Genomic DNA, 24,970 nt, shown 5'->3' on the forward strand with positions numbered 1-24,970 from the left:
CCTCGGCATGTTGATGGACAGCAGACTGTCCCTTTCCGAGAACATTGCGGCGGTGACCTGGTCATGCAGGTTCTTCCTATACAACATACGGAGAATCCGCCCCTTTCTCACCCCCTACTCGACCCAGCTCCTGGTCCAAGCGATGGTTCTGTCCCGCCTGGACTACTGCAATTCCCTCTTGGCTGGCCTCTCAGCATCCGCCATCAGACCCCTCCAACTTATCCAGAATGCAGCAGCTCATCTGGTCTTCAACCTTCCCAAATACTCACACGTCACCCCCCTGCTTACTTCCCTCCACTGGCTGCCTGTCATGGCTCGCATCAAATTCAAAACATTGGTGCTAGCCTTCCAAGCAGTTAAGGGGTCTTCCCCAGCTTACCTACAAAAAATCATCAGACCCTACACCCCTGCCAGACCTCTTCGTTCAGCCTCCACAGGCCGCTTGGCACCCCCCCATCTCCGAACCTCCACCTCACGCTCACGACTACTGTCTGTTCTGGCTCCACGGTGGTGGAACAAACTCCCTGTTGAGGTCAGAACTGTAGAATCTCTCCCCACCTTCAAGCGCAAACTGAAGACGCACCTCTTCAAGCAGTATGCACTTTAATGTAATGTAATGTAATATAGTGACAAGGACACTAGCAGCACACAAAACTACAGAAGAATCAGTCAGGAAGGATAAGGAGCGAGCAATTGTTTGTGGTCACCACATGCAAAACCCTTACCTTTTTGGGGGTTGTCTTGCTTTTGCATCTCCATTGTACCTGTTGTCACTTTCACTTGGACCAAAGCAGGTGAAATTGATTCACAATCACTTGTGCTTCCTAAATGGACAGATTGATATGCTTTACCTGACTTGGTGTTACACTGTGATGATTAAGTATTCCCTTCATTTTTTAAGCAGTGTATTTAGCTTTTAGGCAAACTAGGCAGTAGGTACACTTAGGGGAAGGAAAAGCTGAGCATTGCTGAGCTGAATGGCCAGTTCTCGCCATTACCTTGTAATGTTATGTACTTAGACACTAGGACCTCCAAATCATAGAAACAGAAAAGATCCTGAAGTTGGGATGGAGTACTTCTGAAAAACTTTCAACCTGTTTATGGAACTCTGCAAAATCACTTACTAATGCCAAATACTAAAGACCTGAGTCTAATATCAATTTAATTTACACTGATATAATATACTGTATGTATTTGCACAAATGTGTTTCAAATACACTGTGGATAGGCTATAGCATACACCCTACCTGGGTCACCCTGTTGTGTTAAACTATAGCCAGAAGACAACTTGGTTCTTAGTTCTTGGCTAGGTAAGCAGTGTTTGGCTAGGTAAGCGCTTGTTCATACATTTGCATGTTGTGGTATTACAATTTTTTTTTAAGAATCTGATGATCAAATAGGCCTTGGTCCTTATCTTTGTTGTGCAGGTAGTAGTTGAAATTGTACTTCCCTCTAGGGTCTTTCAGCACACTTATCCCAGGTTATCGGCATGCACTTTGCCCTTCATTGTACGTCACTCTGGATAAGAGCATCTGCTAAATGCCATTAATGTAATGTAATGTAAGTTGGTTAACAAATCTAGATAGAAATAGCAGGAAATAATAGCTGAAATTCGGATCTGGCATCTCATGTCCATCTTTTGACGTCAAACTCAGTTGTCTTCAGTGTATAGTAAAAACAAAGGAATTGACCTTGCTGTTCCAACACTTTCGGAGGGGACTGTTTATATTATTTTTTTTATCTGACCCTATGCCCCGGAACCTAGGAAAAAAATATATTATCCTAATTTTTGGAGTTGTTACTGTAGAATCCCACTCTGCCATCCTCGAGCTGAGCTGCATACTCATTTAGTCAAAAGAGGGCATTTTAGGCATCGCTGACACAAGTACACTGCAAGTACACTGCAAGCATCAAACATGCAATGGCACAGTGAGACAAGACTATCCCAAGGACTGTCAGCACAGGCAAAGTTTGAACTAAAGAGGAGAAAGCAATGTGTGCATTTTACTTTAATGCATGTAGCATTTTAGAGAAATGGTATCATAATAGGCTGTAAAGACATTTGCTCACTCAAGATCAACTACTTCAGTTAAGTTCGGTAAATGTGTATGAAGTTTTAATTAAAAAAGGAAAAAGAAATGGTGTCATATATACAGTATGTGCTGTGTGTCAGAGAACACACAGTTCTCTGAACTTGAATGAATGAAATTAATCTGCAAGGCAACTGTCTAAAAATAGCCTATACTTTCTGTAGGAAAGAATGTGTAACTCTTTGTTGCATCACTTTGATTTCAACTGCCATGGAAAAATTCTCATCTATTGTTGGTAAATTTCTGTTCAGCAGGTGGATAAACAGGAAGCTTAAAGATAAACGGCACACATTTCACTGTATTCATTAGTCAGCCCTTTACTTTCCCAACACTCCACTTACAATAGAAGACAAAGTGAACAGGAAGTGACATCAGCTCTGTGACTGCTGTTTGTGAGGGGTGTCATTCATGTTCCATTCGGCTCAGGGCCTGCTTATTGGTCTTTATGCTGTGTGGGTGGGTTTACAAAAGGAACAGAGAATATGACCTCATCCACATAAAAAAGGAACCCGTCTAGGCCCTGAATTGAATTCAACCCCATAAACATGGGTCTTTTTATAAATGGGAAAGTCTGTTTGAGCTCTGTAAAAAATCCGACTTGCTATCTTGCCAATCTTTCATAAGGATGATGCAATATAGCCTACTTTTAACTACGGCAACATGAGCATTTGGGTAAATAATCCACACCATTTAATCGACTTGAGTTAAGTGGATACATATTAAATATTAATATTTGGGTCACTGCATCATGAATCAATAACATTTTGGGGGGACTTAAACTACTGTATTTAGTCTCAGAAGATTTGTGTCAATTTGCAAAACAACTATTCCTCAACCACTCATATTAACAAATCTAATTTAGTTCAGAGTGTTTTTAATGTATTCATGTATTCATTCATCTAGCCAGCAGCCTCTGAAGCCCCATCATGAAATTCCCATTTCCCCAGTCACAAAATTCCAGTTCCACAAATGGATGTATAACCTGAACCTTAAAACCATCAAAGATATTGGTGAACTCTGTACAGTCTATTGGCAATTTTGGATATGAAAGCCAGAGGCAATGTTGTACTTACAGATTTTGTACTTTATCCCTCTTTCAACAGAATTTGTCCACAAACTGTATGTACTACATCATATTTTTAAACCAGTGTCATTAATAGGTAGATCCTGCATTATGGTGTATATGACAAAGTGTAGAGTGTATATTGCGATGATCTCTGAAGGATATTAATTTTGAACTCCAGGTCATATAGTCAAAACAGTACATCATACTGCAATAATACTATTCTCTTTGCAGTTGATTTACTGTAATAAATAAACTGCAAACAATATTTGTACTATACATGCGCCTTGAGGCGGCACTGATGGTGCAGTGGGTAGCGCTGCCGCCTCACAGCAAGGAGGTCCTGGGTTCGAATCCCCGTCTGCCGGGGCCTCTCTGTGCGGAGTTTGCATGTTCTCCCCGTGTTTGCGTGGGTTTCCTCCGGGTACTCTGGTTTCCTCCCACAGTCCAAAGACATGCAGGTTAGTCTAAATTGCCCGTAGGTATGAGTGTGTGAGTGAATGAATGGTGTGTGTGCCCTGCTATGGACTGGCGACCTGCTCAGGGTGTATTCCTGCCTTTCGCCTAATCTATGCTGGGATAGGCTCCAGCCCCCCTGCGACCCTGTTCAAGATAAGCGGGTTAGGATAATGAATGAATGAATGTGCACTGAGTACAGGCGATAGCACCATTGGTGTGAGACATATCTCTCCCAAACACACTGTGCCCATTCAATACCATGTGGCAGTCCCCCCCAACCCAATGTTATTTTCCACAAGGAATCAATCACAAAGGAACTTTGAATTTTTCATTTCCAAAAGCATTTTACTTACATTTTTTCAAACATTGTGGAAAATCTTGTGCTTTGTTGTAATTGTAAGTTGTAATTCATCTTACTTAGTGAAAAACAGGCCAGGTAACAATGTGGTAGCAACAGAAGCAGTTGCATCTTCGCATGATACGCATACAACAGCATTAAGCAGCCTAGGCTAAATCTCTAACACATCACAAATGTACAACATATACTGTATGTAACGTTATACAGTATAGCCACATAACATCTAGCTAGTTACAATACAATCTGAAACCTAACATGTTAGCGAATTTACCCAGGGTCTGTTTTGGAAGCTAATTTCCAGATCTTGTTGCTCACGAGCACCAGTGCGGTTGGCTCCACTTGGTGCTTCAGCCACTAGTTTCAGTGTCAGAAAATAGGCCTTGGAAGTCTGACATAACCCTAAGATAAAACGTTGACGATATATGGATTTCCGGCTCAAAGCATAATTTATCTGTGGGGAGAAAGAATGGCCTTATCATTCATATTATATTAATATGAATAAAATGCTCATAATTGCCCAACCCCAAAGTGCTATTTATCACTGCAGCTGCATTAGGGCGTGAGCCCCACTGCCAATTCTGTAGAGTGCAGACATCAGTGGTTCTCCACAGAAGCCTGCTTCTTTTCAGACTGCAGCCATCCACAGCGAGCGATCAACCAGCAGAGGTTGCTAGGGAGTGGTGAAACGCAGGCCGTTACCAACATCACACACCCGTAGCCTGGGCCATTCAATCTGCAATAGTGCGTTTTCCCCGGGGATCTGGGGCTTTTCAGGCCCATTGCAAAGTGCCACCTTGGGGCCCCTCAACCATCAAAATGCATCATATGGGCAGCTGTCGCAAGCCCATTTAATTTAAAATGGGTAAAACATAGGTAGATGGGCCTCTGTGCGTTGCCTTATGGAACTACCAGCCATAGTCAGATTCTATCCGCGACTTATCCGTGCACTACAACAAGGTGCATTAACCAAATGCGCCACCTAGCTGCACATAACCAATTTTCTTTGAACACAACATTTATGACACAATACGGATTCCATAACCAAACCAAGAGCCACGTCACACCCAGCCCTACTTCTTTTCATCTAGAATTTTCTTCTTTATTTTGTCAGCAGTTGTCTTCTGGCCGATTTCATTCAATTTTTTAATTAAATTTGGAGCAGCATTTTCAAGACCTTGCAGTTCACACCATTTGTGCAGCATTTTGTAGGATTGTTCACGAACATCATTGGGAGCCTCCTCTTGATAAAATTGTATTTGTGCATCAGTTAATTCACTTCTGACCAGCTCTCTCATAAGTTTTGGCCCCAAGATGTCAATTATAGAAGACCGGTGGGGGCCAAGGTCTATGCCTGTAAATGAGAGAGGACAAAAAGCTTGTATTTTATAGCACAGCAAGTGCCAGTTGAATATATTTCAAAATATATATTAAATTTCCATAAGTAAAAGCAATGACAAGGTTAATATCCCTTGTGTTGTCTTCAAAGCAATGTGGGTAAAAATGTTTTTATGAAAAATAAATTAATGTGATCTGGAATAATGAGCTGGAATGCGTTGCTGGGGAGAGGGACGTCTGGAATACCCAGCTTAGTTTACTGCCACCGTGACCCGACTCCGGATAAGCGGGTGAAAATGGATGGATGGAAATTAATGTGATTTTAAATATAAATATTTGTAATACTCGGGAATGGAAATATACATACCTTTAAGTGGAATGAGTTCAACTGCTCTTTCCTGGAGTAGGTACAAAATGTAGCGTTAATTTATCATGTACACATCAATATTATACTTTCATATATAAACAACACATGCATTGTATTATCTGTAGTGAATCTATTTTGTCTCTGTATCCAAATTGACTGAATTAATTATTTCATGCTATTGAACAAGGGATCCATTCTGAAATGAATATTGACACAGCAACAATCCTAGATTATTTAAACTTTATAAACATGAGTGCTGTATCATTCATTTTGTTTCAGGATGTCTCCCAATATCAGCAGTAAGATTATTTTAACACTAGAGGGTGATCAAAACATAGGGTGAGGACAAAACAGAATTTCAGCTTTTATCTCCTCTTATTTACACCTAGAACATACACTTAGAACATAGCACCTTTGGTATCAGACACTTTAATAGGTATTTATTAGACTTATTTTCTAGACGTATTGGTCTTCTGCTGCTGTAGCCTATCCACTTAGAGGTTTGACACGCTTCGACCAGTCTGGCCATTCTGCTCTGACCTCTCTCATTAACAAAGCATTTTTACCCGCAGAACTGCTGCTCACTGGATTCACTCCATTCTCTGCAAACTTCGGAGACTGTTGTGTGTGAAAATCACAGTAGATCAGCAGTTTCTGAGATACTCAAACCACCCTGTCTGGCACCAACAATCATTGCAAGGCCAAAGATCAAATTTCTTCCCCATTCTGACACTTGGTCTGAACAACAGCTGAACCTCTTGACCAAGTCTGCATGCTTTTATGCATTTAGTTGTTGCCACATGACGGGCTGATTAAATATTTGCATTAACAAGCTGTTGTAAAGGTCTACCTAATAAAGTGCTCAGAGTATGTAGCAGTATCTGGAGATAAGTGGTGCGACAGGGATAAAGAACCAGCCAGTTCTAAGAACACTGCCAATGATCAATATTGGCTGTATATAGATAAAGCTTAAACTAATGAAAATGGAAACAATTCAAAAAAGGTACACACAAAAGACATTAAGACATTAAGCTATGCCTTGCCTTGCAAGCATTCCAGTACAAAAACCAATACAAGGAAATACTACTGGTTCATTAAAAAAATGTTTGTACAATATTTAGCAATTTTTATCAAAAGAGAGACACCTCATCCGAAACTGGCCTGGATTTTGGCGGACCTGCTAACAGAAGTTGAAATTTTTTTAAACATGAAACCATTAAAACCAGACAGCAAGAATGATGCAATAATAATTTCCTCAATGATGCCGTGTACTATATGTCATAGAGCTTACATACATAACAGGGTGGACCAAAAGTGCACTGAAATGTAAGTACATACCGAAACACAAATACTTCTGCTTTTTTAGGAACAAAGGCACCCCAATCAACAGCAGTATTGGGATTACTATTATCCACCATAGCCAACCATTGTCCACAACTGAACAAGAAAAAATTTAAAAAGTTAACATTGTGCAAACAATTCATTTTATATAGCAAATATATTATCATGGACATTACTTTACATTGAACATTACTTCTGGATCTTCACCATCCTGAACTTACTATACTGTACATCTGTGACATGAGTTGCATATGGTTCATATAGTGACCACCACATTGTCACGGCAAACAGACTCCATTATTCAGAGAAAAATACAACAATGTCAAGATAAAAACCAGTAAAAACCTTTGCAGACAGTATTGTTGGTGCGCGTACATTCCTTTTCAATAACAAATCCATCTTCACATCTTAGACAAAAATAAAATTATACATCAACCTTTTGTCCAAAAAATCATTTCAACAGAAATTATGTCTGAAACATTATGCTGATACAGCTGACTCAATTTTCAAATAGTTGTGCTTGCTTTGAATTTGCTAGCTTATTTTACATCGTGGTGAAGCAGTGATAAGGAGATACTCCTTCATACCATGTTATCATTGAGCTGCTACAGTGCCCATTACACATGTATATAAAAAAAAAAGGTACTGAGAGGAATATGGCATAAAATCAGAATATTTCTGAGTGATTTGTAGCTATTATTAGTACACTTAGTACTATGTTCCACAAAGGCATAATTGAAGTGTAAGCTACTTTTTGTTCAATTGCTATCATGGACTTTTGAAGGCTCAACTATTGTTTTAATGATTACACCCATTATTATATTTCAGTACGTAAAACAAGTTCATATGAATGTACATACGTTTTACAGGAATGGCATGCTTTGCATTCTTCTTTGTCACAATAGAATCCTTTCATGCATCTGCAGACCGTGTTCTTTATCACAGTGCAATCTGTTTCCGTTTCCAGATTAACTACAGAAATGAAGATTGAAATGAATTATCTCACACAAGTTCTGTCAATCAATGCAATGATGCTGATATCAAAATCCAAATCTTCTGATTTAATTTAAGTGTTATTAATATATTTTTTTGTATTAGTTCAAAGATGCATACCTTTAGGGTCACAGATTTGGCAATGCTCACAGGAATCCAATAAATTGGGATGATCAAGGTATGATGATCCACGTTCACATTCGTCACATTGTGGTTCACCGCTCTGATTGCATGCGAGTACATGAAAACCTTGCAGAAACATGGTTCAACATTATTAGTGCTGTCACTACTCACCTTGTAAGATCACCACTGTATTAAAAGACATTGTGAAACACCCTCAAATTGCATACTTGCAAATAAATAATACACAGACCAGCTAATACCAGTTTAGAATTCAAGCTTAGTTAGATTATTCAGCAGAGATGGTAATAACAATTCCACTAACGTCAACAGTCATACATTCTCTGTGCAATGCCACTAAAAGACCCCTCGTCGAACATTGTAAAATATGAACATAAAAATTACTTCACCGAAGAAGTGAAAACGTTCAACAGGTGAAATTCCCCTAGAGCGAAACTGCGCCCCCACTTTTCCAAAAGAGGTTGTGACTGTGGATTTTTGGTATATACAAAATTTCCACGTGGGATCTTCCTTAAGTACGATATTATTCATCTGTTTTTGGTGGGTTTTCGTACCAGCTGGACATTTGCAACACTGACTCCCTAGATGGTTCCCATCTCCATATTCGCACTGCTGCCTTTTCACGGGATGACCACCCTCTGTTATTGTTGTGAATTGAGCTTCCAAACTTATCTGTGAAAGAAATGTTATGCATTACCTATGTTAGCATTAATGTGCCATTCCTGCAGCATTTACTGTATGACAAATTAATGTTAAATTCAAAACGCAATCGTAATGTTGAAAGTGAAAGTAGTAAAGTAAAATGATCCAAGAACAAGTTGTTTTCATATGTTTGTAAAGTATTCAATTCGTCAAGTTATCAGCTTTTTTTTTATTAAAAATGTTCGCAAACTAGATACCCTGATCAAAGAAGGACCAGATAAAGTGTTTACATTACAACATTGATCTCTTAAGTTTCACTGAATAGACAAATATAACTAGCACAAAGTACCTCTGATATCTGACATACAATGGATATAACATACAGTAGTCGCAGTACCATTAAGATATTTATTCACTTACCAGAATCAATATAAGCTCACGGGGGGAAAAAATCATTTTGCAGCAGTTAGCTGAAGTTAGTATAGCTTCCAACGCAAACCGAGCGCGTGCCTATATGTCCTCTGTCATTTCCTGATGTAACCGCCTTACTTCCTGCATTTCACGTCACTTCAGCTCCATGAAGGTGGCAGATGTTGCTGGCCACAATTGGAGACTGCCGGTTCGCATTTATCAAAATAAACGTTCGGTGAATACAATTATTTATGAACTGTAATTTTGTAAATTTTCATTGTTAAATTAATACAGTTGGTATGGTCTGTCAGTTGTGGTACGGGCATGCTTTTCCATAGACTGTCAATTGCCAACCAGCTCATTTGCATAGCTCATAACTCAAAAACTATAAATTGTTACCAAATGAAAGGGGGTATACATTTGTTAGCTGGACCCATATCTTCAATATTCTACAGTAGTTTCTGTGAAATCATGTTCCCAGCAATTGTTGCTGTGTTTCCAGTGTGGGGTGGCCATACGTTGCTATTGACTGGCAGCTGCCACCCAGCTCATTTGCTCATAGCTGATAATCAAAAACTATAAATTGTTACCAAATGAAAGGGGGTATACATTTACTCTAGATACCCATATCTTTAATATTCTACAGTCCTTTCGGTGAAATCATGTTCCCAGCAATTGTTGCTGTGTTTGTAGTGTGGGAAGGCCATACATTTCCTAGAATGCAAAGTGTTTCCTTTTTTTTTTTTCATTGAAGGGAGGGGCTATGTTTCTCACTATATAAAGCCTGTTTTTGCTAATGCCATTCAGAACCTCTCCGTTCCCCTTTTGTCCAAATATCCTAACCAAAATACATGCATTAGCTCAAAAATAAATTTACCCATTAAGTTAGAATCGCATGACCTAGCGATTCTTAAAGGAAACAATTGGCTAAATGATTCCATTATAGACACATACCTGTCATTTTTACAACAGTACCCGAAAAAAGAATTCTTGCAGTCCCCTCTACATTTGTTAGCCAGGAACTGTATAGTTTGTACTGCGAGACAATTGAGGTCTTGCCAAATTTACCCAATTTCAAAAGAAATTGGTGGAGATGGGGGCCGCGGTGGTGCAACAGGCTAAGATGCAGCAGACTTGCGGTTGCAGTTCGCTGCAGTTGCACACCGGGGACCGAGGTTCGTTTCTCGGTCCTGCCAAAAGCCAGGTTTGGCTGGCTCATGTGGAGCAGCATAATTGGCTTGCTGCTCCAGGGGGAGGGACTTGGCAGGGTTAGTAGATCGCCGCACAAAAAAGCACCTCCGGGCGCCTTACCAGCATGTGACGAGACGGCTTGAAGAAGGCTTGAAGAAGGCTTGAAGAAGGCGTGCCGCTCTCGTAGGGCCGCCGAGGGACGGGTGTGGGCGGCGCATCTAATACTTGCTCTAATTGAATTAGACGGGGTACAATTGGCTATCAAATTGGGAGAAAAAAAGGGAAAAAATCCGGAATTTCCGGATCTCAATTTGTCCTTGTTCCAGTGAATTTAGATTTGTTACATTGGACCATGATTCATATTACAATGGAACATTGCAGGATATTAGAGGGAAACATATTTTTAAAAGCAATATTAATGGATTCACTGAAGCACCACATGTTTATTAGCAGTTCTTGACCATCACTCACTCTATCTTTACAGTACCATCTGTGTCCCTACTTACTTCCCACTGCTGTATTGTAGTTTTTTTCCCTTGTTTTCATCACAACCATGCTGCAGCGCTGTGTTGAGACCCCCCCCCCCCCCCCAAATACTGCCCCAGGACCACCACCTCTCTCCTTCATCTGCACCCTGCCAATCTCCCACACATTCAAAACCCATCACACAACCAAATTATTCAGAATTAATTGTCTGATCTGACCATCATTGTCACCCCTAAGCTGACCAGAGGAGGATGGGTCCCCCCACTTAAGTCTGGTTCCTCCGAGTAGCACGGGTGCAATGAACCCAAGGGGGTCGTAGACTGAAGCTACTGTGGACAGTATGTTGCGCCTTGTGGCGGGTTGATCTTGAATTTGAATTCTGAACTTAAAACAGTCAGACTCTCTGTGCCATTGTATACCCAATGTTCTTTCTAATGGGACTTCATCAAAGGTGAATTCCACGTCCTTAAGCTCAGTTTGTTCTGATTTAGGAATGCTTTCCATAACAGCTTTGCTGTTGGACATGAACTTATGCAACCGAAGGCCGCCCTTTGCACAAAGCATTCTTGCTTCTGTAGCTAGTTGTATTGCATCTTCTGTGTTGGCTACACTAGCCACACCACCATCAACATAAAAGTTCCTCATGGCGAATTGGGCGCCAAGAGGGTATTCGTTACTGTGCTCTTTAGCAAGGTGTTTTATGCCATAGTTTGCACATGCAGGAGACGACGTGGCGCCAAAGAGATGGACTTTCATGCGGAACACGTCTGGTTCTCTCTCTAGGTCACCGTTCTTCCACCAAAGGAACCTTAAATAATTTATGTCTGGTTCATCAACGTGGAACTGGTGGAACATTTTTTCCACATCACACATCGGTGCAATCGGGTGTTGGCGGAATCTAATCAGGATGCCATTCAAGTTGGTGATTAAGTCTGGTCCATGTAAAAGATTGTCATTTAGGCATACATCTTCATATTTCGCTGAACAGTCAAAAACCACACGTAGTTTTCCTGGCTTTTTTGAGTGGTACACTCCATGATGGGGTAGGTACCAAGTTTCTCCTTTCACGCCATCTTCCTTAGTTTCCTCAGCATCTCCAAGGTCTATTATTTCTTTCATAAAGTCTGTGTAGTTTTTGTGGAGTGTCTGATCCTTGGATAACTTTCGTTTCATGTGATTGAGTCTGACTGTGGCGAGCAGCATATTGTCAGGAAGCATGGGCCTTTCCTTAAATGGCAAGGGCATCTCATAATGACCATGACTGTTTTTCCTTATGTTCTTTCATTTTGTTTAAGAACAGAATGTCATCTTGTGACACTTTCTTACTGTCTTCATTGGTGTCTTTAAAATCACTCTCTAGGATGCGGAGGGCATCTGCTGGAGTAATAGGGGGGAGCTCTTTGACAGTTATGCGGTGGCATAGGCCGCTGGTTTGGGGTGTATCGAGACGTGCAGGTGAGAATCCCACTATGCTCCATCCGAGATCTGTCTGTATGCCATAAGGTTCATCATTCCTGCCAGCAATTACTTCCCTGGGAGCTTGAGCCCTTGAACAGTTATAGCCTATCAACAGGCCAATCTCACAGTCTTGAAGGGGTGGGATATCTTTGGCGATAGCTACGAGGTGGTTCCAACACCTGGCAGTGTCACAGGTAGGTATATGGGTACGATTCACTGGAATACTGTCTCTTGTATAGGCAGGCGGGAGATCAATGTGATTAGCTGAGCTATAGCTTCTCACTTGAAGGCCTGTCACTCTTCTACTTTGTAAAACTGTGTCTTTGTCTGACATGGTGGTTAGCCTTAATCTGACAGGATAGGAGTCAGCTTGAAGATCTTCTCTGACTCCTTGATCAATAAATGTTGTGTCACTTTGAGTGTCAAGGAGCGCATACACTAATTTCTCATTGCTTGGGTTAGTTTTTGTAGATACCCATACGGGCACAATCATGGAGGTATTAGTGGTCTGACTTGTAGCTACATTTAAGGCTGTGGCACTTGCATCACTTGACATGTTCTGTGGTGGTGTGAGTTTTGTCTGTTTCTTGAAGTTGTTGTCGTGTAGACTAGTGGGGTGTCTGCCTTTGCAGCTGTTGCATGTCTGTCGTTCTGCGGCAGTCCTTCGCATTGTGTCCTGGACGCAGGCAGCCATAGCAAAGTTTATTTTCTTGCACATACCTTCTACGTTCCTCAATGACCTTTTCTGTGAATTTGGTGCAATTGTGGAGTTGATGATTGGTGCCTTGGCAGAACATGCATGGAGATTTTGAGGGTGGCCTTTCTGTTTTGGTTTGATCATCACTGTCTGTTTGTGTGCTCAGCACTCTAACCATTCTTTTGTTTTCTTTCAGGTTCTGTTTCTCTATTGCCGTGTCTGGCGAGCGAAGAGCATAGAAGGAGGTTACTGGGTTACATGCGATTTCTCCTTCCGTAGCCACAAATTCAGCAAATTCTTGGAACGTTGGGAATTCTTGATTCCAACTTAGGGTGTGTGTGGCCTGCCGATTCCATTTAGAGATGGTCCAGTCAGGTAGTTTCTGTACTAACTTTTGGTTTTCTTGACAGTCATTTAAAATGTGAAGGCCCTTTACATATGGCATTGCATCCTGGCAAGCATTCAGAAAATCAGAAAACTCTCTGAGGCTAACTGCGTCTTTTGGATTGATTCTGGGCCAGTTAGCAAGTTTTTCTCTAAAGGCCTTTTGTATAATGAATATCGGTTATCGAGTCGGTTCCAGTTTTACGGGCTGGACCGCTCACATATTTCTTTAGATAGAACAGTTTGTCTGCGGCAGAGATGTTCCTTTTATCAATGAGAGCCATGAAGGATGATTTCCACTCTATAAACTGAATGGGATCACCAGTGAACATAGATGGCTCTGGGATAGGAAGTCTGCTTAAGGCGATGGTGTCCTGAAGTGCTTGTGTGAGAGAGGGCACATTTGGTAATCTATTTTCAATGTTGAATTTTCTTTCAGTTGTAGTTTGTTCAATTCTTGGTTTCAATTCCGTGTCAAAGTTAAAGCCTAGGGCATTTAACTCTCTTTCTATTTCTTGAGTGTAGACTTTTAATTTGGCTTGAGCAACTTTTAGATCCTTTTCTGTTTGTAATTTTTCAAGTTCTTTTTTTTGAGATTCAAGTGCTTTCTTGTATTGTTCTTCTAGCTGTAGTATTTTAGCCCTTTGTTCACGTTCCTTCAACAGCATTTCATATTCGGCCTCTTTAGCAGCGACCTCAGCTGCCACGTCTGCCCGTTTGGCTGCTAAGAGAGACGCACTACTGTGTGTTTCACTTACTTCAGAGACTGCAGAACCAAAGATAGAGTGTGCATAATCATAATCAAAAAGTTTATGTAAGCGCCTTTTCTCCCTTCCAGCATCAAATTCATCAATGCCTGCGATTCTCTCGTGAATGATCTTTAGAACATCTGCCATCACGGCTTCACATGAATCTACACGTCGTCTTATGTCCGGTGAAAGTGTGATAAGTTGTCTTATTTTGCTGTACAATTTAATCACCTTATCTTTTAAATCCTCCAGTGTGTCAATAAGGATGGCTAACTGAGTTGTTGAGAGGTCTGATTTCAGTTGTTGACGCGCGTTATTGACCTCAACTTTCCAATTTTGATATGCAGTGAGAAATTTCCTTTGCCCTTTCTGTGCTTCTTCTCTTTGAAGCGCGAGCATTTTTTCACGAGGCACGAGGACGAACAGAGCGTCTTGGGCCTTGTTTGTCTTTATCTGCATGCTCTGTATGGCTATTTAGAGTCTGTTCCTTGTTTTGAATTTCTTCCTTTAACTCTTGTCTTTTTTCCTCTACTGTTTAATTTTCTAGGTTGTCATTAAGTTCTTTGATTTCTGTTAGGAGGCCTTGGATCTGTTCTTCTAAGTCTAACTCGTGAGACTCTAATGTATCTGGCTGCAACATTTTAACTCAATTAAATTGCATAGACTATCCCAGACATTACCCTTACATTAAACAATACTTGTGGAACGATATCAAAACTCTACTTAGGTAATGTTGGAATGTCAAAAGTTAAACCCAAATATGGCATCAAAATATCAGCATCTATATCAAGCAAAGTGTAAAATATTGACCTTATTCACTATTTCACTTAAGTCCATCAGAATGCTCACACGTCACCCCCCTGCTTACTTCCCTCCACTGGCTGCCTGTCATGGCTCGCATCAAATTCAAAACATTGGTGCTAGCCTTCCAAGCAGTTAAGGGGTCTTCCCCAGCTTACCTACAAAAAATCATCAGACCCTACACCCCTGCCAGACCTCTTCGTTCAGCCTCCACAGGCCGCTTGGCACCCCCCCATCTCCGAACCTCCACCTCACGCTCACGACTACTGTCTGTTCTGGCTCCACGGTGGTGGAACAAACTCCCTGTTGAGGTCAGAACTGTAGAATCTCTCCCCACCTTCAAGCGCAAACTGAAGACGCACCTCTTCAAGCAGTATGCACTTTAATGTAATGTAATGTAATATAGTGACAAGGACACTAGCAGCACACAAAACTACAGAAGAATCAGTCAGGAAGGATAAGGAGCGAGCAATTGTTTGTGGTCACCACATGCAAAACCCTTACCTTTTTGGGGGTTGTCTTGCTTTTGCATCTCCATTGTACCTGTTGTCACTTTCACTTGGACCAAAGCAGGTGAAATTGATTCACAATCACTTGTGCTTCCTAAATGGACAGATTGATATGCTTTACCTGACTTGGTGTTACACTGTGATGATTAAGTATTCCCTTCATTTTTTAAGCAGTGTATTTAGCTTTTAGGCAAACTAGGCAGTAGGTACTCTTAGGGGAAGGAAAAGCTGAGCATTGCTGAGCTGAATGGCCAGTTCTCGCCATTACCTTGTAATGTTATGTACTTAGACACTAGGACCTCCAAATCATAGAAACAAAAAAGATCCTGAAGTTGGGATGGAGTACTTCTGAAAAACTTTCAACCTGTTTATGGAACTCTGCAAAATCACTTACTAATGCCAAATACTAAAGACCTGAGTCTAATATCAATTTAATTTACACTGATATAATATACTGTATGTATTTGCACAAATGTGTTTCAAATACACTGTGGATAGGCTATAGCATACACCATACCTGGGTCACCCTGTTGTGTTAAACTATAGCCAGAAGACAACTTGGTTCTTAGTTCTTGGCTAGGTAAGCAGTGTTTGGCTAGGTAAGCGCTTGTTCATACATTTGCATGTTGTGGTATTACAATTTTTTTTTAAGAATCTGATGATCAAATAGGCCTTGGTCCTTATCTTTGTTGTGCAGGTAGTAGTTGAAATTGTACTTCCCTCTCGGGTCTTTCAGCACACTTATCCCAGGTTATCGGCATGCACTTTGCCCTTCATTGTACGTCACTCTGGATTTAGCGTCTGCTATATGCCATTAATGTAATGTAATGTAAGTTGGTTAACAAATCTAGATAAAAATAGCAGGAAATAATAGCTGAAATTCGGATCTGGCATCTCATGTCCATCTTTTGACGTCAAACTCAGTTGTCTTCAGTGTATAGTAAAAACAAAGGAATTGACCTTGCTGTTCCAACACTTTCGGAGGGGACTGTTTATATTATTTTTTTTATCTGACCCTATGCCCCGGAACCTAGGAAAAAAATATATTATCCTAATTTTTGGAGTTGTTACTGTAGAATCCCACTCTGCCATCCTCGAGCTGAGCTGCATACTCATTTAGTCAAAAGAGGGCATTTTAGGCATTGCTGACACAAGTACACTGCAAGTACACTGCAAGCATCAAACATGCAATGGCACAGTGAGACAAGACTATCCCAAGGACTGTCAGCACAGGCAAAGTTTGAACTAAAGAGGAGAAAGCAATGTGTGCATTTTACTTTAATGCATGTAGCATTTTAGAGAAATGGTATCATAATAGGCTGTAAAGACATTTGCTCACTCAAGATCAACTACTTCAGTTAAGTTCGGTAAATGTGTATGAAGTTTTAATTAAAAAAGGAAAAAGAAATGGTGTCATATATACAGTATGTGCTGTGTGTCAGAGAACACACAGTTCTCTGAACTTGAATGAATGAAATTAATCTGCAAGGCAACTGTCTAAAAATAGCCTATACTTTCTGTAGGAAAGAATGTGTAACTCTTTGTTGCATCACTTTGATTTCAACTGCCATGGAAAAATTCTCATCTATTGTTGGTAAATTTCTGTTCAGCAGGTGGATAAACAGGAAGCTTAAAGATAAACGGCACAGCATTTCACTGTATTCATTAGTCAGCCCTTTACTTTCCCAACACTCCACTTACAATAGAAGACAAAGTGAACAGGAAGTGACATCCGCTCTGTGACTGCTGTTTGTGAGGGGTGTCATTCATGTTCCATTCGGCTCAGGGCCTGCTTATTGGTCTTTATATACGGAATATGACCTCATCCACATAAAAAAGGAACCCGTCTAGGCCCTGAATTGAATTCAACCCTATAAACATGGGTCTTTTTATAAATGGGAAAGTCTGTTTGAGCTCTGTAAAAAATCCGACTTGCTATCTTGCCAATCTTTCATAAGGATGAAGCAATATAGCCTACTTTTAACTACGGCAACATGAGCATTTGGGTAAATAATCCACACCATTTAATCGACTTGAGTTAAGTGGATACATATTAAATATTAATTTTTGGGTCACTGCATCATGAATCAATAACATTTTGGGGGGACTTAAACTACTGTATTAAGTCTCAGAAGATTTGCAAAACAACTATTCCTCAACCACTCATATGAACAAATCTAATTTAGTTCAGTGTGTTTTTAATGTATTCATGTATTCATTCATCTAGCCAGCAGCCTCTGAAGCCCCATCATGAAAATCCCATTTCCCCAGTCACAAAATTCCAGTTCCACAAATGGATGTATAACCTGAACCTTAAAACCATCAAAGATATTGGTGAACTCTGTACAGTCTATTGGCAATTTTGGATATGAAAGCCAGAGGCAATGTTGTACTTGCAGATTTTGTACTTTATCCCTCTTTCAACAGAGTTTGTCCACAAACTGTATGTACTACATCATATTTTTAAACCAGTGTCATTAATTGGCAGATCCTGCATTATGGTGTATATGACAAAGTGTAGAGTGTATATTGCGATGATCTCTGAAGGATATTAATTTTGAACTCCAGGTCATATAGTCACAACAGTACATCATACTGCAATAATACTATTCTGAATATTTGTACTATACATGCGCCTTGAGGCGGCACTGATGGTGCAGTGGGTAGCGCTGCCGCCTCACAGCAAGGAGGTCCTGGGTTCGAATCCCCGTCTGCCGGGGCCTCTCTGTGCGGAGTTTGCATGTTCTCCCCGTGTTTGCGTGGGTTTCCTCCGGGTACTCTGGTTTCCTCCCACAGTCCAAAGACATGCAGGTTAGTCTAAATTGCGTAGGTATGAGTGTGTGAGTGAATGAATGGTGTGTGTGCCCTGCGATGGACTGGCGACCTGCCTTTCGCCTAATCTATGCTGGGATAGGCTCCAGCCCCCCTGCGACCCTGTTCAAGATAAGCGGGTTAGGATAATGAAAGAATGAATGTGCACTGAGTACAGGCGATAGCACCATTGGTGTGAGACATATCTCTCCCAAACACACTGTGCCCATTCAATACCATGTGGCAGTCCCCCCCAACCCAATGTTATTTTCCACAAGGAATCAACCACAAAGGAACTTTGAATTTTTCATTTCCAAAAGCATTTTACTTACATTTTTTTCAAACATTGTGGAAAATCTTGTGCTTTGTTGTAATTGTAAGTTGTAATTCATCTTACTTAGTGAAAAACAGACAAGGTAACAATGTGGTAGCAACAGAAGCACTTCTCATGATACGCATACAACAGCATTAAGCAGCCTAGGCTAAATCGCTAACACATCACAAATGTACAACATATACTGTATGTACGTTATACAGTATAGCCACATAACATCTAGTTACAATACAATCTGAAACCTAACATGTTAGCGAATTTACCCAGGGTCTGTTTTGGAAGCTAATTTCCAGATCTTGTTGCTCACGAGCACCAGTGCGGTTGGCTCCACTTGGTGCTTCAGCCACTAGTTTCAGTGTCAGAAAATAGGCCTTGGAAGTCTGACATAACCCTAAGATAAAACGTTGACTATATATGGATTTCCGGCTCAAAGCATAATTTATCTGTGGGGAGAAAGAATGGCCTTATCATTCATATTATATTGATATGAATAAAATGCTCATAATTGCCCAACCCCAAAGTGCTATTTATCACTGCAGCTGCATTAGGGCGTGAGCCCCACTGCCAATTCTGGAGAGTAGAGACATCAGTGGTTCTCCACTGCAGCTTCTCTTCAGACTGCAGCCATCCACAGCGAGCCATCAACCAGCAGAGGTTGCTAGCTGTCGCAAGCCCATTTAATTTAAAATGGGTAAAACATAGGTAGATGGACCTCTGTGCGTTGCCTTATGGAACTACCAGCCATAGTCAGATTCTATCCGCGACTTATCCGTGCACTACAACAAGGTGCATTAACCAAATGCGCCACCTAGCTGCACATAAATGTTATGATCAAAGAAAATAGGTTATGACACAATACGGATTCCATAACCAAACCAAGAGCCACGTCACACCCAGCGTACTGCCAGATGAGCCGTCTGGCAGCCCTACTTCTTTTCATCTAGAATTTTCTTCTTTATTTTGTCAGCAGTTGTCTTCTGGCCGATTTCATTCAATTTTTTAATTAAATTTGGAGCAGCATTTTCAAGACCTTGCAGTTCACACCATTTGTGCAGCATTTTGTAGGATTGTTCACGAACATCATTGGGAGCCTCCTCTTGACAAAATTGTATTTGTGCATCAGTTAATTCACTTCTGACCAGCTCTCTCATACGTTTTGGCCCCAAGATGTCAATTATAGAAGACCGGTGGGGGCCAAGGTCTATGCCTGTAAATGAGAGAGGACAAAAGGCTTATATTTTATAGCACAGCAAGTGCCAGTAGAATATATTTAAAAATATATATTAAATTTCCATAAGTAAAAGCAATGACAAGGTTAATATCCCTTGTGTTGTCTTCAAAGCAATGTGGGTAAAAATGTTTTTATGAAAAATAAATTAATGTGATCTGGAATGAGCTGGAATGCGTTGCTGGGGAGAGGGACGTCTGGAATACCCAGCTTAGCTCACTGCCAACGTGACCCGACTCCGGATAAGCGGGTGAAAATGGATGGATGGAAATTAATGTGATGTTTTTTATGCCAAATTTTAAATATAAATATTTCTAATACTCGGGAATGGAAATATACATACCTTTAAGTGGAATGAGTTCAACTGCTCTTTCCTGGAGTAGGTACAAAATGTAGCATTAATTTATCATGTACACATCAATATTATACTTTCATATATAAACAACACATGCATTGTATTATCTGTAGTGAATCTATTTTGTCTCTGTATCCAAATTGACTGAATTAATTATTTCATGCTATTGAACAAGGGATCCATTCTGAAATAAATATTGACACAGCAACAATCCTAGATTATTTAAACTTTATAAACATGAGTGCTTTATCATTCATTTTGTTTCAGGATGTCTCCCAATATCAGCAGTAAGATTATTTTAACACTAGAGGGTGATCAAACCATAGGGTGAGGACAAAACAGAATTTCAGCTTTTATCTCCTCTTATTTACACCTAGATGTGTTAAACTACTTAGAACATAGCACCTTTGGTATCAGACCGCTCATTTTAGGCGAGCGAAAGTATTGGAACGAAGAGTATTTAAGTAAATGAAAGTAAATTACAAAGTACCAAGCAATATTTGGTAGCATATCCCTCGCTTGCAATTACTGCATCAAGCATGCGACCCATTGACATCACCAAACTTCTGCATTCTACTTTTGTGATGCAATTCCAGGCTTTTACTGCAGCCTCTTTCAGTTTCGACGACACTTTATTAGGTATTTATTAGACTTATTTTCTAGACGTTTTTTGCCCGCAGAACTGCTGCTCACTGAATTCACTCCATTCTCTGCAAACTTTGGAGACTGTTGTGTGTGAAAATCACAGTAGATCAGCAGTTTCTGAGATACTCAAACCACCCTGTCTGGCACCAACAATCATTCCACGGCCAAAGATCAAATTTCTTCCCCATTCTGACACTTGGTCTGAACAACAGCTGAACCTCTTGACCAAGTCTGCATGCTTTTATGCATTTAGTTGTTGCCACATGACAGGCTGATTAAATATTTGCATTAACAAGCTGTTGTAAAGGTCTACCTAATAAAGTGCTCAGAGTATGTAGCAGTATCTGGAGATAAGTGGTGCGACAGGGATAAAGAACCAGCCAGTTCTAAGAACACTGCCAATGATCAATATTGGCTGTATATAGATAAAGCTTAAACTAATGAAAATGGAAACAATTCAAAAAAGGTACACACAAAAGACATTAAGACATTAAGCTATGCCTAGCCTTCCAGTGCATTCCAGTACAAAAACCAATACAAGGAAATACTACTGGTTCATTAAAAAAATGTTTGTACGATATTTAGCAATTTTTATCAAAAGAGACGCACCTCATCCGAAACTGGCCTGGCATTTGGCGGACCTGCTAACAGAAGTTGAAATTTTTTAAAACGTGAAACCATTAAAACCAGACAGCAAGAATGATGCAATAATAATTTCCTCAATGATGCTGTGTACTATATGTCATAGAGCTTACATACATAACAGGGTGGACCAAAAGTGCACTGAAATGTAAGTACATACCGAAACACAAATACTTCTGCTTTTTTAGGAACAAAGGCACCCCAATCAACAGCAGTATTGGGATTACTATTATCCACCATAGCCAACCATTGTCCACAACTGAACAAGAAAAAATTAAAAAAGTTAACATTGTGCAAACAATTCATTTTATATAGAAAATATATTATCATGGACATTACTTTACATTGAACATTACTTCTGGATCTTCACCATCCTGAACCTACTATACTGTACATCTGTGACATGAGTTGCATATGGTTCATATAGTGACCACCACATTGTCACGGCAAACAGACTCCATTATTCAGAGAAAAATACAACAATGTCAAGATAAAAACCAGTAAAAACCTTTGCAGACAGTATTGTTGGTGCGCGTGCATTCCTTTTCAATAACAAATCCATCTTCACATCTTAGACAAAAATAAAATTATACATCAACCTTTTGTCCAAAAAATCATTTCAACAGAAATTATGTCTGAAACATTATGCTGATACAGCTGACTCAAGTTTCAAATAGTTGTGCTTGCTTTGAATTTGCTAGCTTATTTTACATCGTGGTGAAGCAGTGATAAGGAGATACTCCTTCATACCATGTTATCATTGAGCTGCTACAGTGCCCATTACACATGTATATAAAAAAAAAAAGGTACTGAGAGGAATATGGCATAAAATCAGAATATTTCTGAGTGATTTGTAGCTATTATTAGTACACTTAGTACTACGTTCCACAAAGGCATAATTGAAGTGTAAGCTACTTTTTGTTCAATTGCTATCATGGACTTTTGAAGGCTCAACTATTGTTTTAATGATTACACCCATTATTATATTTCAGTACGTAAAACAAGTTCATATGAATGTACATACGTTTTACAGGAATGGCATGCTCTACATTCTTCTTTGTCACAATAGAATCCTTTCGTGCATCTGCAGACCGTGTTCTTTATCACAGTGCAATGTGTTTCCGTTTCCTGATTAACTACAGAAATGAAGATTGAAATGAATTATCTCACACAAGTTCTGTCAATCAATGCAATGATGCTGATATCAAAATCCAAATCTTCTGATTTAATTTAAGTGTTATTAATATATTTTTTTGTATTAGTTCAAAGATGCATACCTTTAGGGTCACAGATTTTGCAAGGCTCACAGGAATCCAATAAATTGTGATGATCAAGGTATGATGATCCACGTTCACATTCGTCACATTTTGGTTCAACGCTCTGATTGCATGCGAGTACATGAAAACCTTGCAGAAACATGGTTCAACATTATTAGTGCTGTCACTACTCACCTTGTAAGATCACCACTGTATTAAAAGACATTGTGAAACACCCTCAAATTGCATACTTGCAAATAAATAATACACAGACCAGCTAATACCAGTTTAGAATTCAAGCTTAGTTAGATTATTCAGCAGAGATGGTAATAACAATTCCACTAACGTCAACAGTCATACATTCTCTGTGCAATGCCACTAAAAGACCCCTCGTCGAACATTGTAAAATATGAACATAAAAATTACTTCACCGAAGAAGTGAAAACGTTCAACAGGTGAAATTCCCCTAGAGCGAAACTGCGCCCCCACTTTTCCAAAAGAGGTTGTGACTGTGGATTTTTGGTATATACAAAATTTCCACGTGGGATCTTCCTTAAGTACGATATTATTCATCTGTTTTTGGTGGGTTTTCGTACCAGCTGGACATTTGCAACACTGACTCCCTAGATAGTTCCCATCTCCATATTCGCACTGCTGCCTTTTCACGGGATGACCACCCTCTGTTATTGTTGTGAATTGAGCTTCCAAACTTATCTGTGAAAGAAATGTTATGCATTACCTATGTTAGCATTAATGTGCCATTCCTGCAGCATTTACTGTATGACAAATTAATGTTAAATTCAAAACGCAATCGTAATGTTGAAAGTGAAAGTAGTAAAGTAAAATGATCCAAGAACAAGTTGTTTTCATATGTTTGTAAAGTATTCAATTCGTCAAGTTATCAGCTTTTTTTAAATAAAAAATGTTCGCAAACTAGATACCCTGATCAAAGAAGGACCAGATAAAGTGTTTACATTACAACATTGATCTCTTAAGTTTCACTGAATAGACAAATATAACTAGCACAAAGTACCTCTGATATCTCACATACAATGGATATAGCATACAGTAGTCGCAGTACCATTAAGATATTTATTCACTTACCAGAATCAATATAAGCTCACGGGGGGAAAAAATCATTTTGCAGCAGTTAGCTGAAGTTAGTATAGCTTCCAACGCAAACCGAGCGCGTGCCTATATGTGCTCTGTCAATCCCTGATGTAACCGCCTTACTTCCTGCATTTCACGTCACTTCAGCTCCATGAAGGTGGCAGATGTTGCTGGCCACAATTGGAGACTGCCGGTTCGCATTTATCAAAATAAACGTTCGGTGAATACAATTATTTATGAACTGTAATTTTGTAAATTTTCATTGTTAAATTAATACAGTTGGTATGGTCTGTCAGTTGTGGTACGGGCATGCTTTGCCATAGACTGTCAATTGCCAACCAGCTCATTCGCATAGCTCATAACTCAAAAACTATAAATTGTTACCAAATGAAAGGGGGTATACATTTGTTAGCTGGACCCATATCTTCAATATTCTACAGTCCTTTCGGTGAAATCATGTTCCCAGCAATTGTTGCTGTGTTTGTAGTGTGGAGAGGCCATACATTTCCTAGAATGCAAAGTGTTTGCTTTTTTTTTCATTGAAGGGAGGGGCTATGTTTCTCACTATATAAAGCCTGTTTTGCTAATGCCATTCAGAACCTCTCCATTGCCCTTTTGTCCAAATCTCCTAACCAAAATACATGCATTAGCTCAAAAATAAATTTACCCATTAAGTTAGAATCGCATGACCTAGCGATTCTTAAAGGAAACAATTGGCTAAATGATTGCCGCCTTTTCACGGGATGACCACCCTCTGTTATTGTTGTGAATTGAGCTTCCAAACTTATGTTGCTGGCCACAATTGGAGACTTCCGGTTCGCATTTATCAAAATAAAAGTTCGGTGAATAAAATTATTTTTGAACTGTAATTTTGTCAATTTTAATTGTTAAATTAATACAATTGGATATGATTGTGATGTATTTGCAGAGAATATACAATTGTGCACAAATTTCAATAAAAACTGTTTGCCACCTGTTGTTGCTGTCTGTCAGGTGTGGTATGGGCATGCATTGCCATAGACTGTCAGTTGCCACCCAACTCATTTGCATAGCTCATAACTCAAAAACTAGAAATTGTTTCAAAATGAAAGGGGGTATACATTTGTTAGTTGGA

The 24,970-nt window shown here is 39.8% G+C and overlaps 1 protein-coding gene across 2 annotated transcripts; it reads right to left on the bottom strand.

The window, feature by feature from the left end:
* Window positions 1–18,589: 18,589 nt before the first annotated feature.
* LOC133117969 (tumor necrosis factor receptor superfamily member 6-like) lies at window positions 18,590–24,633 on the bottom strand. Of its 2 annotated transcripts, none has more exons than XM_061227537.1 (9): window positions 23,851–24,633; window positions 23,343–23,460; window positions 22,768–22,896; window positions 22,515–22,626; window positions 21,999–22,060; window positions 21,651–21,749; window positions 21,458–21,492; window positions 20,192–20,222; window positions 18,590–19,827 (listed from the first exon to the last, which is right to left on the bottom strand). In XM_061227537.1, the coding sequence occupies exons 1-9, from the start codon at window positions 23,884–23,886 to the stop codon at window positions 19,547–19,549; spliced, it is 903 nt and encodes a 300-aa protein (XP_061083521.1). In that variant the 5' UTR covers window positions 23,887–24,633; the 3' UTR covers window positions 18,590–19,546. The 2 variants fall into 2 exon arrangements, with proteins under 2 accessions (XP_061083521.1, XP_061083531.1); XM_061227547.1 differs by having other exon boundaries at window positions 21,458–21,489; window positions 23,851–24,632.
* Between the last annotated feature and the right edge of the window lie 337 nt (window positions 24,634–24,970).

This window comes from Conger conger, chromosome 2 (assembly GCF_963514075.1).
Source record: "Conger conger chromosome 2, fConCon1.1, whole genome shotgun sequence".
Classification (NCBI taxonomy): domain Eukaryota; kingdom Metazoa; phylum Chordata; class Actinopteri; order Anguilliformes; family Congridae; genus Conger; species Conger conger.

What these genes read in the sequence shown, in the direction of transcription:
- LOC133117969 (XM_061227537.1), bottom strand. Translation starts at nt 23,886, where the DNA reads ATGATTTTTTCCCCCCGTGAGCTTATATTGATTCTG. An exon ending in GCATGCCATTCCTGTAAAAC is followed by an intron (nt 22,061 to 22,514) that starts GTATGTACATTC and finishes TTTTTGTCTAAG; the next exon opens with ATGTGAAGATGGATTTGTTA. An exon ending in CAACAATACTGTCTGCAAAG is followed by an intron (nt 21,750 to 21,998) that starts GTTTTTACTGGT and finishes TTTCTTGTTCAG; the next exon opens with TTGTGGACAATGGTTGGCTA.